This window comes from Chiloscyllium plagiosum, unplaced genomic scaffold, assembly GCF_037043375.1.
Source record: "Chiloscyllium plagiosum isolate Xiang-an unplaced genomic scaffold, Cpla_swu_hap1 HiC_scaffold_3, whole genome shotgun sequence".
In the NCBI taxonomy this organism is placed as follows: Eukaryota; Metazoa; Chordata; class Chondrichthyes; order Orectolobiformes; family Hemiscylliidae; genus Chiloscyllium; species Chiloscyllium plagiosum.
Window position 1 is genome coordinate 105,696,063 of NW_028270141.1, and position 15,229 is coordinate 105,711,291.

At 40.5% G+C, this 15,229-nt stretch overlaps 1 protein-coding gene across 1 annotated transcript in view; it reads right to left on the reverse strand.

Moving 5' to 3' along the window:
• Nucleotides 1-14,141: 14,141 nt before the first annotated feature.
• Nucleotides 14,142-15,229, reverse strand: part of orc3 (origin recognition complex, subunit 3) — a 66,580-nt gene continuing 65,492 nt past the window's right edge. Inside the window, exon 20 of the mRNA XM_043686893.2 lies at nucleotides 14,142-14,398. Within this exon, the coding sequence (XP_043542828.2) occupies nucleotides 14,293-14,398 (106 nt within the window). The 3' untranslated portion in view covers nucleotides 14,142-14,292. The remainder of the gene's footprint in view (nucleotides 14,399-15,229) is intronic.

Sequence of the window (15,229 nt, forward strand, 5' to 3'; positions counted from 1 at the left end):
CTTCATGTAACTGATTTGGATGTGATCATAGGAGGTATAGTTAGTAAGTTTGCAGATGACACCAAAATTGGGAGGTGTAATGGACAGCAAAGCTTACCTCTGATTGAAATGGGATCTTGATCAGATGGGCCTATGGGATGAGTGGCAGATGGAGTTTAATTTATCTAATGTGAGATGCTGCATTTTGGAAAGGATAATAAAGGTGTTTGGTATGCTTTTATTGGTTAGAGTATAAGAATTGGGAGGTCAAGTTGCAGCTGTACAAATCATTTGGTTAGGCCACTTCTGGAATATTGTATGCAATTCTGGTCTACCTCCTATCAGAAAGATGTTGTGAAACTTGAAAGGGTTCAGAATAGAATGTTTCCATGGTTGGTGGGTGAGCCATAGGGAAAAGGCTGCATAGGCTAGGGCTATTTTTCACTGGAGCTTCAGAGGCTGAGGTGATTTTTTTGAGGTTTTTATAAAATCATGAGGGGCATGGAAAGTGAATACACAAAGTCTTTTTCCTGTGGGGAGTCCAGAACTAGAGGGCAGAGGTTTAGGGTGAGAGGGGAAAGATTTAAGAGACCTGAAGGGCAACATTTTCATATGGTGGTGTGGGGGTATGGAACAGGCTGCCACGGGAAGTAGTGAAGGTTGCTAAAATTACAACATTTTTAAAAGGTATCTGGATGGGTATATGAATAGGAAGGGTTTACAGAGATAAGGGCCAGATGCTGGTAGACAGAACGAGATTAACTTAGGATATCTGGTTGGTATAGACTTTTCACCAACTATTCCATAGAATCCCTACAGTGTGGAAACAGGCCCTTTGGCTCAACAAGTTCTATTTTACTTTCATGAACAGAATCTGAGATTTGTTGTTTTTTAAATATGTTCCTATAGAACAGGATTAGTTGTTGGCTGGTAATATGTGGAAAAACTCACCTTCACAGGATCTGAGGAGAACATAGCCAAAGGGTTGCAGATATGAACTGGGAAATTCTTGAAAAAGTTCTGTAATGTGATGGTTATATCCTTATGCACCATTCCTAAAGCATGATTGCTCAAGTGCTGGTGATGTAATCAGGTTACAGCCAACATTTTCTAAAATGCAACCTTTAAAACGTGCCCCTCGTTCATCAAGTGCATTACATTTTGCTTATGCAAATTCAGTATGTTATAGTGGAATGACCTGTATTCAGCTGTGCACGTTGGTAAATAGTTAGGGCAAGTTCTACTGACACAATTGGCTGAGTCAAAAGGATATGGGTTTGTGAGCCACGCTCAGACGACAACTCACCAGAACAAAGGACCTGATACCCAACATGAGCAAAACTAATGTAGTGTACAAAATACCATGCAAGGACTGCACAAAACACTATATAGGACAAACAGGAAGACAGCTCACAATCCGCATACATGAACATCAACTAGCCATGAAACAACACTACCAGCTATCCTTAGTAGCCACACACGCAGACAACAAGCAACATGAATTCGACTGGGACAATACTACTATCATAGGGCAAGCTAGACAGAACAGCCAGGGAATTCCTAGAGGCATGGCATTCATCCACAAACTCCATCAACAAATACCAACCACTACAGCGGACAGCTGATACTGACAAACGGAAGCGGCAGGGACAGACCACTATAAACACCGGAGGAAACATTAAAGAAGTGCTTCGCAGGAGGCTCCCAAGCACTGATGATGTCGCCTAGCCAGGGGACGAAACGTTTGCAACAAAAACTTCCAGCTCGGCGAACAGAACCACAGCAACGAGCACCCGAGCTATAAATCTTCGCACAAACTTTGATATGGGTACTAGACTGTCTGGGGTAGGTGGTGAGGAAACCAGGTAGAGGGAAAATGCACCTGCCCTTGTCTTCAATGTGCTTGTAGCATATACAGCTGTCTATAACAGTATCAACAATAATGACCATTGTAATCTTTCAGAAGAGACAGTGTTATGGTATTATCATGCTGCATAGGATAGATTTTGAACAGGTGTTGTACCTCAAGCACCTATTAAGAGTTGTCAGTCATCACTAGTTGATTTACTGACAATCTAAAACCACCTGGCCAGGCTAATCTCTCACTTCATTGAGCCAAAGTTGGTTCCTGCATCATGAGTGCAGGAGGGTATGCCAGGAACAGCACTAGCCATACCTAAAAATGTGTTAATCTGGTGAAGATAAATGCAGAACTATTTAGGATGCCAAGCAGTGTAATCAGTCTGCAGTACAGGCAGGAGATTGTACAACTGATGCTGGTCTCCATAAGTTAAATTGACTCCATGTGATAACAAGAAAAAGCACTGAAGACTTCTGCTCCAGAATCAGTCCTGCTGCTGTACCTACACCATGAACCTGACAATGTGGAAAATTGGTCAGGTATGTCCAGGACAAATCCATCTGGCCAACTACTATGTTCAGTCTAACCTTGATCATTAAATTGGTATAAGGAGTCACTAATAGTGCTAATCAAGTGGCATTTATTCAACAATAAACTACTCAACAAAAAAAATGCTGGAAATCAGAGCAAGTCAGGCAGCATATGTGGAGAGAGAGCCTGCTAATATTTTGCATGTAGATAGCTCTTTATCAGAGCTTTGAAGTGAACGAGACTCAACATTCTCTCTCTCTCTCTCTCTCTCTCAATGCTGGCTGACCTGGGATTTCCAGTATTTGTACTAATGTGCTCTTAAACTACTCCTGCTCAGTTTAGGTTTTGCAAGGCCAACTTGGTTTCTACCCTTATTACATGTTGAGCCCAAGCATAGTGAAGAGCTTTAATCAAGAGAAGTGAGAATGGCTGTCATTGCCATCAATGTACCATTTGATTGAGTGTGGATTAAGGAGTCCTATCAAAACTATTATCACTGAGAATCAGCCAAACCTCTGCTGCTTGGAGTCATACCTAACAAAGAAAGAGTTTCTCACGCTGGTGTCCTCAATCCAAACATCCTCACTGACTTTCCCCCTACTTAGGTCAGAAGTAGCAATGTTTGCTAATGTTCAGTACATTTCATCAGACACAGATGCAGTCTATCCAAATACAAGACCTGGACAACATTCAGGCTCAGACTGCTAAGCGGGAAGTAATATTCATTCCATTTACAACTGCAGTAATACACCAAAGTTTATTTGACAGCACCTTCCAATCTCATAGCCTTTACCACCCAGGACAGCAGTTACAAAGGAATGCACATTAGTAGCTTGAAATCTATCTCTGTTTTGAACTTGGTTCATGACAAAATTTCCACAGCCCTCCTGGGTTAGACAATTCCAAAAACCTACCCCTCTGAGTGAAGTAGTTACACCATATCAGTTCTAATTGCTTGTTTTTTTTTATTCTGAAACCAGGTTCTGGAGCAGGGTTTAGATAGTTTTTCCTCTAATCACCAGAGAGTACAGTTGACCAAATGTCTCTTCATAGATACTCAAACCATTGCAGGAATTATTCTGGAGACTCATCTTTCTAACATTTGGTGCAGAGGCCTGGGATCATGTCCCAGCTGCTTTAGAGATGTATCATAACAATTGAGCATAATAATTAAAAATATCTATCCTTCCTTAGACTTGACTCAAAGAAGTCTTGGACCACACACAAACTTCAATATTAAAACTTTATTTTGATTAAGCTGGCCAGAGATCAATAGTCTATGATCCAGAGTATCAATCAAGACATCCCTAGATGGACTAATGAGAGATCTCTGATATTTAGCAAAAAGGCAACATATTTTATAACCCTTTTTGTATGTAAGAATTTTGTATGGTTTCAGTTCCCATGCAATGTAATGTTTCTACTTTTAATAATCTAATTTTAAATATAATTTATACATTTTAGTCTTGTTCACGTAGATCTAAGCTATTGATTTAAAGGTTTCTACCTCTGGTGTCATTCTCTTGTGTCAAAACAGATAAAGCTAAACATTTATCAGTATTTTATTTGGAGATGACCAAAGTTCTGCCTGGGGAAGTACAACTTCACGGTTATGCCAAGAGTCTTACCTTTTCATTGTCATGGTCAGGGTGACATCCATTTTAAACGTGTAATAATAATTTGTCCTACAAGTTGGAGACTTAAAATGGAGGTTTTTAACCATTATTGCCCCAATACTTTATCATTCCCTCCTTTTAATTGTCTTTATGATCAACCAGGCCATCCCTAAAGTTTGATGATAGCAACTAGGTGTTAGTGACCATAAGCATTTGAATGCAACAGTAAGTAATGTTGTCCCAAAATGTGAAAACATGCCCCGATAGTCTAAAGAGGCCCTTAAATAGCCACCATCCTGTAATACTACCAAATGCGCCAAAATCTCTGTCTGAGTTTTGGAACCTCCTGGGTAATGTGCCTGGAGAGGTCAGGATCTGTCAGGAACATAGGTACAACATTCCTTTCCTACAATGGCACAAGTGCTACCCTCCTTAGCTAGTTGAAAGTCCAAGACCAAACAATTCTAAAGGGCCACTGTCCTGATTGATTTCAGCATTGATGTTAGTCAGGGCATTGCCAGTATTATTGGTGACAATTTTCAGTATTGTCCTTAGTCTACTTAACTCACTGCCCTGCAAATGGAAATGCAATTGGGGGGGGGGGGGGGGGAGGAAAACCCATCCCCATCAAGGATAGACCAGGAAGGTACCTCTTGGTCCTTGGGGGCGAAGGTAACTTGTCTAAAACCCAAATGAAAGGAAGTACATACCCTATATAACAAGATTCCTATCAGTCTGAGGGGAGCCATGGATAGGCTTAGGGTCCGCAAATAAAATAAGTGCTGTTAGGCGATTAGGCTAGTATCTCCATCTCTCCATGGCTTGGGAGTGGGGCCATTCCAGAGGGACCCTGATGTTTTATTATGGACGGCAGACCAATCAAACAAAACGTAACCAATGTAGTCCAATTTTGGCTACGTTCAATCCATGGGATAGTAAAGGAACCATATATAAATCACCAGAGAAGTTTCCATTTTTACTAAAGCAGAGTGTGTCATTAATGGCATTGTTAAGGACCACAAGGAAGGGGGCTTTATGGGATCTGGTATAGCCAGGTTGGTATCAATCCCTGAATAGGGTCATCTCATACCCTGCTGACGGCTATTCTTACACTTCCTTAATTTTATCAGAATCACCAGAAGAGTTTCGGTGTATTAGCCATTCGATCACCTTGGGCCAGCTAAAGGAGATAGGCCATAAAGGAATACCCCGCCCCCCCCCCCTCCCTGTGAATAGGGCAGTACATGAGCACATACCCAACAATTGTTACTTTTCCCATCATTTGGGCACTTTGGTAAGCCAATTACAAAAAGGCATCATGGGGTATAGATCATCTTAGTCGCCTCCCAGGGACGAAGAGGTGTCAGTCTGAAATCCTTCTGCCCTCAAAGTAAATCCACCCCAAAGTCATCAAAGTCACCAGTATCCAACGCATTTTTTCTTAGTCCTTGTCTGTTCCTTCAGTGACTCGTTCTCACTCTGTTCTATGGATCCAGCAGAGTTGTCCTTGCACCTTTGTGGCCATGGGGTGGTCAACAACACCTGAAATGCTCCTTTCCAAGTTACCCGAGTCTCAGTTCTTAATCAGGACAAAACCTCCAGTTTCTACAGTAGGGCAGTCTCCCTCAAATGACCTTCTCAATAGGCTTGCCATACCCGTGGATGTAAACTTTGAAGAGTTTGGGTCAACTAATTTAGATATTTTCCCACGTTTTCATCACTTTTGTAGCAGTATTATCAGTCGTTGGGATGGCTTTGATCCATCTACTACTACCAGACAATACTTCCAACAATGTATGAAGTAATTCTATAAAACCAAGTTGTAGGCAAGGGGGTAGTTCCAGAACCGCAGGGCATCCCTTTTCCAGCATTTTGTCTTTTTACAAATTAAACATGCTCTAGCTCTTAGCTGCTTTCTGGAAATCCGGGTGCCACTAGGTTTGAAGTAAAGTATTAACCATCCTCTCCTTGCCCAAGTGTGTACAATTATGCACATAATCAACTACAATAAGTCGGAGCAAGGATGGAACAAACATGTCCTGCAGGGGTGACCACAGCTTGGTTTGAGTGTTGAGGGAGCACCCCATTTGAGTATATAGTTCATGCTCCTCAGCAGGGGCGTCCCCCTGTCATTCCTATATCTCACCAAAGCCTGGCATACCAGTCCTTATGCTATTTCTAACCAGATTTTTTGGGGAACCCAATGGAACCAGACGTATGGAGTGTAAGGCCACCTGCTTGGCATCAGTGTCTACCTGCTCATTGCCTTTGGAGACCGTAACCGTTACACCAGTGTGAGCTAAACATTTGTTTACCGCTAGACTGGCTGGCAATTGCAAAGCCTGTAAGAGGTTATACACAAGAACAGCATTCCTGATAGGCTGTCCTGTGGAAGTTAAAAATCCCATGTTCCCACAAGGCTCCGTAATTGTGGGACACGCCAAAAGCATAAACGAGTCAGTATATACATTGCCGATATTCCTTTGCTGATATACAAGCACGAGCGAGGGCAAACAAACTCAGCTTTCTGTGCCATCAGCAGAGTTTCAAAAGCTGCTTGCTTAACAATCACAGAATCAGTGGCAGCTACGTATCCTGACCAACATCGTCCTATCCCAGGGACGGTAAGTAATTAAGTAAAACTGCAGTATTGGTTTTGCAGCTGGACTCGCCGTTGCTAACAAATCATTGACATACTGTACAACTGACAATCCCCGTGGTAGTTCCATGGTCACGATAAGGATGCTTCACTCCCCGGTGGCCATATCTCCCGTGGTTAAAACAAGGGTCTGCCATTCATCCCGGAGGGGATTTCACTGTCTTATTCCCAGTCCCAGAAGTGTATTACTGGGGCCTGCCTGTTCCCCTTTCCAGGGTTCCCTCAGGAAAGGGTTACTCAGCGGTGGTCGATTGGCAGGCATCTGAGGTAGGATCTGCCCCCCCCCCCCCCCGTGGGCACCCCGGTCCCAATCAACCTCGTCAGGGTTGGCACACTGGGTATAGGGACTGAGGTCATTGGACATATTTGTTTTTTACCTGTAACCTGGATCACCTCAGCCTCTGGCCATCCCAGAAGACTACCACCGCTCACCTCAATTGCAACTGGGAATTCTGGGAATTCTTGGAACAGTTCATATTGTTTGTCCAGATCATGTCAACGACACCAGTAAGAAAACATTGCAAAAGCGTAGCATTAAACAAAGGTGAGTCATCTTAATTATAGGCTTGATCACCTGCAAATGTTCCTAACAGGCAACAAACCTCTCCCAATAATCACTTCCTGACCCTCCAGATTTGGATCTTACGCCAGTACTTTACTAATTTTTACAGATTGTTGTAAGGCTTGTTCTAATGCCTGGATTAAGTGGTCCACCTGGACATCATTGTTAGGGAATCTTGCCCAAGTCCTCATAACTACGGACTGGCCCCACACCACCCTGGTCCATCTGTTCATGACACTTGGTAACTTCTTCAGGAGAAAGGATCATACAGCAAAGAGCAAACAAGTCCTCAGGAGTGGCATTATACGTCTGTATTGTCCTTTAGGAATATTGAGCAAATCGGGCCGGTCTCTCCTTGCGGTCAGGGGCTTGGTTCACTATCATTTCTTGAGATTTCCAGGGGATATAAACACCGAGAGTAGGTGGTTGGTTGGTGTCTTTGGCAACCTTAGGATTCAGAGTTTATCAGTGAAAATTGCTCCCTGCCCCATCAAGACTTACTCTGTTTCCCGGGATGGCCCTTGGTTGAGGATGATCCAGGCCGCTCATCCCAGTGATGTCGGAAATGAAACTGGTGTCCGATACTGGACCCTACATCTTCAGAGTAAGGGGGAGGTTTAGAATTAGGTGTGCAGGGACTATCAGGTGATGTTCAGGGCTCAGCGGGTATCCTGGGATTAAAAAACCAATTCCTCGTCCTTATCAGTGTTATCCCCTTCCTCATACAATGTCGGTATGCCAGGCATAGGCTCAGGATCCTGAGTAGAACTTAGGTTCTTCTTACAGTGCTGTTGCTTTATTCCTTTCTTATCTTTCTCAGACTTAGTGTCCTTACACTGTTTCTCCTGTTCCAGTATTCACCTTCCAGCCACCCTCAGCTTTTAACATCTCCCAGCTTTTGGGAGTTCCATCTGCTGTACATACTTCTATCCCCCTATCACATGCATTATTCCTCCAACTGGCCATTAAGATGTCTTTCCATTTACTATCAGCTTTATCCTTCCATTCTTCAATTAATAATTTACACTTTTTCTCTCAATTTTTCTTTCAAATTAGGTTTACCGCCTGTTCACAAGAGGTCACATTCCAGATCCCTAGTTTCCTGACCTATACAGAAGGTACAGAATCAAGACTTAAATGTCATATACTTAGTATGACACTTCCTAAAGTGTTTAAATAATAAATTTACAGTCATTAGTAATACTTCTAGTACATCCCTGTTAAATTTTCAAATTTTTTTTAAAAATAAGTTGATTAACTATTGTTGAGTCCTAAAATTTTCAATGTACCCACTGCATCTGCTAAACTGGCTGCTGATCTGTTTGTTTGCGGCCAATGTTGTAATTCCCCCAAGAATGACCTTTCTTTTGCAACTTTTGCTTTCAATTCTTTAAATTTTCCTTTTTGCCCTGTCAATTTGAACATCCATGAGAATTCATGCCTTCATACTATCCAGAAATAGCTTTGTATTCAAGAATTTTTGAAAAAAACTCCAAGTTAGATTTTTCATACTCTTAAGCAAGTTTATCATAATTACAAAATCAAAATGGCTGCAGTACAGAATGTTATCCAACCTGTTGTTTCAGTGTCAGTTCTTTGCAATGAGGAACGCAGCAAGTCTCAATCGCCCTTAATGTTTCTTCTTTCGCTCCACTTCCATACATTTTACTGAATATTGCCGTTACTTCTATTACCAATTGCATATACAATGCTCAATTTATTTTAAGGGATGGTCTAGGTGAACATTAATCATTACAGCCATGCGTCCACTTAACCATGAGGCAATGACACAGATCACTGACAATGTATAAAGGTATACATTGAACCAATTGAACTTGCCAACTAATTCTGATTTTGTAATTCAGGACTAATACAAATATGTTGACTAATATAACCATATCCTCTAATTGAGAGATGGAAACTGAACAAGTGGCTAAGACATTTCACTGTAAATTAGAAATCTATTTTATACCACATCCACAATTTCCTTTTCTACCCTCTTCAGAGAAAAACAAAAGCAATTTAAAGCATTCGGAACTGCTGTAGGTCTGATTTTTTACACTACTGGCACTCTAACTTAACCCTCACTAATTCCACAGATTTTAAAAGGCACCAAACGCAGAAAAACAAATTAATATGGTCAAGCCCACATAGGAAATGAATATTTTCCATGTCTGTGAGCACAGACATACCAATTTATAACCATAGAGATAATTGATTTATCATGCCTGTTTTTACATTAACAAAAATGGGACAGACTCAAAAGTGAATCAAATGACATAAACAGTATAAATTTTATTTCCAATTATCCCAAGTGACTAAACAGATTATGATTAGAATTATCAAGTCAATCTGTCCATTCCAAAAATTCTATTATACCAATAAGATGTAAATGAATGCTTCCTTGGCCACCATAACCATCTTCATTACATATTCTGAGTAAATGTTATATTCGCATGCGAACCTCTATGAAAAGGTCAAGAAATAATCACTCTCCATAATGATGTATACTGGTTGAAATGCCTACATATTAATCCCACAGCAGCAGACTAGTTTTTCTTTCCAGAGAAGGGAGTGTTTTTTTTTTAAGTAGAGTGATTTTTTTTATTATGCTCGCATCGCTGATCACAGAACTACAGTAGCAGTTACAAGGGCAGGAGCCTTCACATCTCCTTCAATACCCAAATATCAATGAATGTCACCCTCACATTTTGATCAGTTTTCTCAGATTTTGGAACATTTTTCGAAAATTTAGTTCCAACAGGATTGTATTTCAAAAATTCCAATTTTCATTACAGTTTCAAATCATCATGGATTTCCAAAATGTAGATTTAAATCAAAACATTCCCGGATCTCAAGTTCCAGGGACAAAAAAAAGATATTATTATACAAGACCACGTGTAACCACCAACAAACAAAAGTACATTCAAACCAGACCACAAAGAGATCACACTTAGTTCAGTGGTCACACTTAGTTCAGTGGTCACACCCACCAAAAAGCTGCCGTCTGTCTCAGATTCCTTTGCCTTTTTGATTTTTTTCAAAATTTCTACCAATTGTCTAATGAAATCATAATTAAATGTGCTATCAGGTGGAAACGGCTTCTCAGTTCTTTGTGTCCATTTCACCCATTTTATGACAAAGTTATTGTTTTGGAATCAGTTCTCCAGTCTTTAGGCAGCTCTCACACAAACACACACTATCAAAATCATGCAATCATTCAAACTGGACGTCACTTAATTTGTATATTACAATTTACCAAGTTGCCCAATTTACACAAAGAATTTACTAAAATGTCCAATGTTTCTGAGGGGTCTCTCACCCTTATAAATCATTTTCCTGATCAGATATTCACTCACACATAGTCTGAAATAGAGTCCCCTATCCAGTTATCTAGGGGGACTGTCCCATCATATGTTATGACTTCTTACTCTAATATAAACATATTGCAACTGGCTTTATCAATACTACGGAGTGAGGAATTTACTGAGCCTGCTCTCCTTTCTCTATAATCTCATAATTTCAACTGGCCATATCCGAGTGAGGCAGCTCTCAGTCAAATCTGTCAGATAGTGGTAGCCACTTCCCTGACTGGAGTCCCCAGTCTCGATTCTATCTCAGGAACAATACACAACAGCCTATGTCACCCCACAACAAGCTAGAGCAACCTCGTCAAAAATAAAATCCTACAGACTTTATAATCCAGGTCCGCGTGGTTTGTTTGATCCCTTCAAGGCACTAGTCTCACTGGGCGAGGGGCAGATCATCTGCCCAAATACAAGGAGTGGTCTGAGGTAAAATACCTTGGGGCGCCCTACCACTCCATTATGCTCAATTCAAACTCTCAGTCACTTATTCAGCCCAGAGAAATGTTTCCTATGTTGCGATCGGAATCATGGCACCAAAAATGGTGACTCAAAGTAGTCTTGGACCACACAAAAATTTCAATGTTAAAACTTACTTCATTTCAAGTAAGCCGGAAAGAGATCAATAGTCTATAGTCCAGAGTATCAATCAAGATATCCCTGGGTGGAGTATTGAGAGATCTCTGATTTTCAGCAAGACGACAACATATTTATGGCCCTTATGTGCATAACAATTTCATATGTTTCCATTCCCACACAATGTAATGTTTTTAACTCTACTTAAGTTCTCATAATTTAAATTAGATGATTAATATATTTTAGTCTTGTTCACACAGAACTAAACACATGGATTTAAATGTTTCTACATCTGGTGCCATTCTCTTGCTCAAATAAAGGTAAACATTTGTCAGTATTTTGTTTGGAGGTGACGAAAGTTCTGCCGAGGAAAGTACAACTTCACGGTTATTGCAAGAGTCTTATATTCCTTAATAATTCTCATGGTCATGGTGACTTCCATTTTAAATTTGTAAGACAAATTATTATTGCAAGATGGAGACTTAAAATGGAGGGTTTTAACCATTGATTCCCCAATACTTTATCAAGACAAAGGAACTAGAACTGCACTCAACACTTCAACTAATTGTCAGTTACACCCCATCAAGTCCATTCTTTCCAATCTCCATGGGCTTCCCCTACACCAGAAAATTAAGGTCATCACCAGAGAATTTGTTCTGATGAAAGGTTAACTGATTCTCTTAGAGGGTCTTACATGCTCAGTATTTTCAGCTTATTTTGTTCTAACACTTGCAGTATTTTGCTCTGCATCACTTAATTTTATTCCTCTATGAACGTGATCCTCTAAAATCTTGAACAATCTATTCTCCTTGCAGACCACTTCCAAACGTTTACTTATTTTGAGCTCCACCAGTTACTTTTTCTTTCAGCCACTGTACCCCATCTTCTGCAATTCTCCCCTTCAATCTCACTCTCTGTTGCTACTTTGATTTGTCTTAAAAATTTCCTGAAATCTTTCCTCTTCTCTTGCACCTACTACAATCCTGTGGTGTAAAATTATGTCCCAATACATGTGTGAATCATAATGTAACACATGTATTGGGCCAAGCAGTGGAATGTGGTGAAACGGTTAAAAATTATGTCCCAATACATGTGTGAATCTAACCGGAATGGAGGTGTTGCTTAGTCCCGTGTGAATCTTATTACACACCTCCCCGTGTGAATCTTCTTATCTGTATGTAACCAGAATGGAATGTGTTTTTTAGCCTTGCTCTGCTGTTCACATGAATGTTTATATCTGGAAAAGAGTATATCAGCTGGAAAAGTCTCCAGTTCGGGGAGTCTGCTCCGGGGTTACGTTTAACCGCCGAGCGTGGGTTGTTGGCAACCGCTCTACGAGAACTGACGGCTCCCAGTTCCGGTAACATGTAGAGTGAGTATAAGCCAGACCCGTTGGTTGTGGCGACGCTGCGGGGAATAAAATGCCCATATTCTAGCAGACTCGCCTCTTGGTCGTTTGTTCTGTGTCAGACTACTCTCCTACGAACCTGACCTTGAGAATTTTTTTAAAACAAATCCTGAGCAACTAGATTGTCTTAGTTGTGATGTACATGAAATGCAATTAAGATATAATAGATGACTGGACGACTCTATAAACTTTTCTACCTCCCTCCAATTTACATTCAGATACATCCAATTATTTGCAACTTGTTCTGACAAAGGATAATTTAATTCCAGAATTTCCAGAACTAGAATGAGATTACTCATTCAAAACAATTGTATACATTTTTTTCTTTCACAACCACTGAACAAGACAATGTGCTTACCGCTTATGATATATTTTGAACTTGCAGGAAGCACAGCAGCCAAGGGTGGCCCAGTGGTTAGCACTGCTGCCTCACAATACCAAGAACCTCGGTTCGATTCCACCCTCAGGTGACAGTCTGTGTGGAGTTTGCATATTCTGCGTGGGTTTCCACCTGGTGCTCTCACAGTCCAAAGATGTGCGGGTTAGGTGTTCAAGCGATGTGCAGGCTAGGTAGGTTAGCCATGGGAAATGCAGGGTTATTGGGTAACGGGGTTTTGGGTGGGATGCTCTTTGGAGGGTTGGTATGGACTCGATAGGCTGAATGGTCTGCTTCCACACTATAGTGATTCAATGATTTTGGTCACAGCAAGCCCCCACAAACAGGAATGTGGTCATGAGAAACTGATTATCTATGTGATGTTGATTGAGAGATAAATATTAACCAGGTTTGGGTGCCCTACTCTTCTTTGATATAGCATATTGGATATTTTACACCTACCTTCGAGAACAGTTGGAGCCCAAGTTTAAACTTTTGCCTGAAAAGTTTAGGTTTCTCATGGGGAGGGGGGGGGGGGCTTTAAGCAACAACTTTCGGAATCAAACGGAGGGAGTGCTACCAATCCAGCTCCTTTGCATCTGCTCTCTTTTCTGTTCTATTGACTACAAAATACACTTCAAATGTGCTGTGAATATCTAGCAATGGGAACAAAAACAGAAACTGTTGGAGAAACTCAGCAGGTCTGGCAGCATCTGTGGAGAGAAAGCAGAGTTAACGTTTTGGATCATGACCCTTCATCAGAACCCTTCTTTCAGGATCACTGGATCTGTAACCTTTATTATAACCTATTAAATAGTGGATGGGTTTTGGACATAAACTTCCCTGAAGCAATACTAGTAGTTTTAAAGAGAAGCAAATTTAACTTGTATAATAATAACTTTAAACTCTCAATTTCTGAAAGCTAATAAACTTAATTAATTGCACATTTTTGGTGCCCCTACTGTCACAAACTGCATAGATGATCAGGTCCATGATAGTCTCAACTGGGGTGGTTTTTCCAGAGATGACAAGGTGAGAACATTCTCAGACAATAGGAAGAAAATAAATATAATGCAATGTATCAACTAGGTTATTGTTAGACATTCTGCTATCTGGTCAAAGACCACTTTGGACTGGTAAGTGTTTGATTGCATGCATGCTCATCATCTGTTAATGTGAAAGTACAAACAATATCTTCATAAAGTGCAACATGTATGAAATAGATCTTTTATTGGCCATTGTAAATGTTCATTCTATACTATAGCACATCAAATTCTAAATAAACACGTTGTTAGCATGATCTCCAGTTCTGGTGCAAAATGTTCAAAAAAAACAGAAAGGAAGTTGGGGTGACTGTGATCAGAAGCCACCCCACGTTAGCCTCGCCACGTGATCAGTCTTCTGTTTAGTTGGTTTAATAAAGCCCAAAAACTCCAGCTCAGAAACAGCACGAATAAAACGAGCACTGACAAAGTTAGTCAAGGAAAGCTGTTTGCTTCGAAAGTACTATTTAAAATTTAGGCAAGTTACATTAACATTTCCTATAATTAATCTTTCTTTTCCATGACTATCCCTGGTTCTGGACAATACTCATTTATGGCAATGTAAATGAAGAGACAGTCCAAATTATTTTCCTCACTCTCCATTTAAGAATGGGGAGCACTGAGTGAATGCACTATGTGGTCTTTCCTGTGTGCGAACATCCAAGTTCAACTCTTGATCAGTGCTTCACAGCCTGTCACACTGAGGCGGGAGTGAGTTGCTATGATTGGCCTTGAATCATGGCTAAGAAAGCACTTTGAAGAGAAAACTTGTTTTATTTGAAAAATATTTTTTAAAAATCATATGGATGGAGGGACAGGATCAGAATTGGCTGCGATTTCCTGAAATACTGGAAGAATCTCATGATCTTGCAGATAACAAAGAAAGGGAGGCTTCACTTATTGTGTAGCAAATTGAGACTTGCAAACAAGCAGAGATGTACTGCCATTCAATTGCCTCATGTACCACAATTACTTGTGCCTCGTCTGTTATCTGACTCTAAGTTTGCTTGCCTTTTATTCTCCTCTGGCGTCTCTATCTACATTCCTGTCTCTAAACATTTGTCAAACCTCATCAATATGTGGTTTCATAATGACAAGAAGTGATTCATGCCCGTAGCCAGGCAGCTGATTGGAAAGTTGAAAAATAGCAAATACTTCAAAATCAAACCTAGTCACATTATTGCATAAAAAAAAAGAACTAATTTTAAATAAAAATTGGGAGCAATTCAGTTTAATTGCACGCATGAATTTTG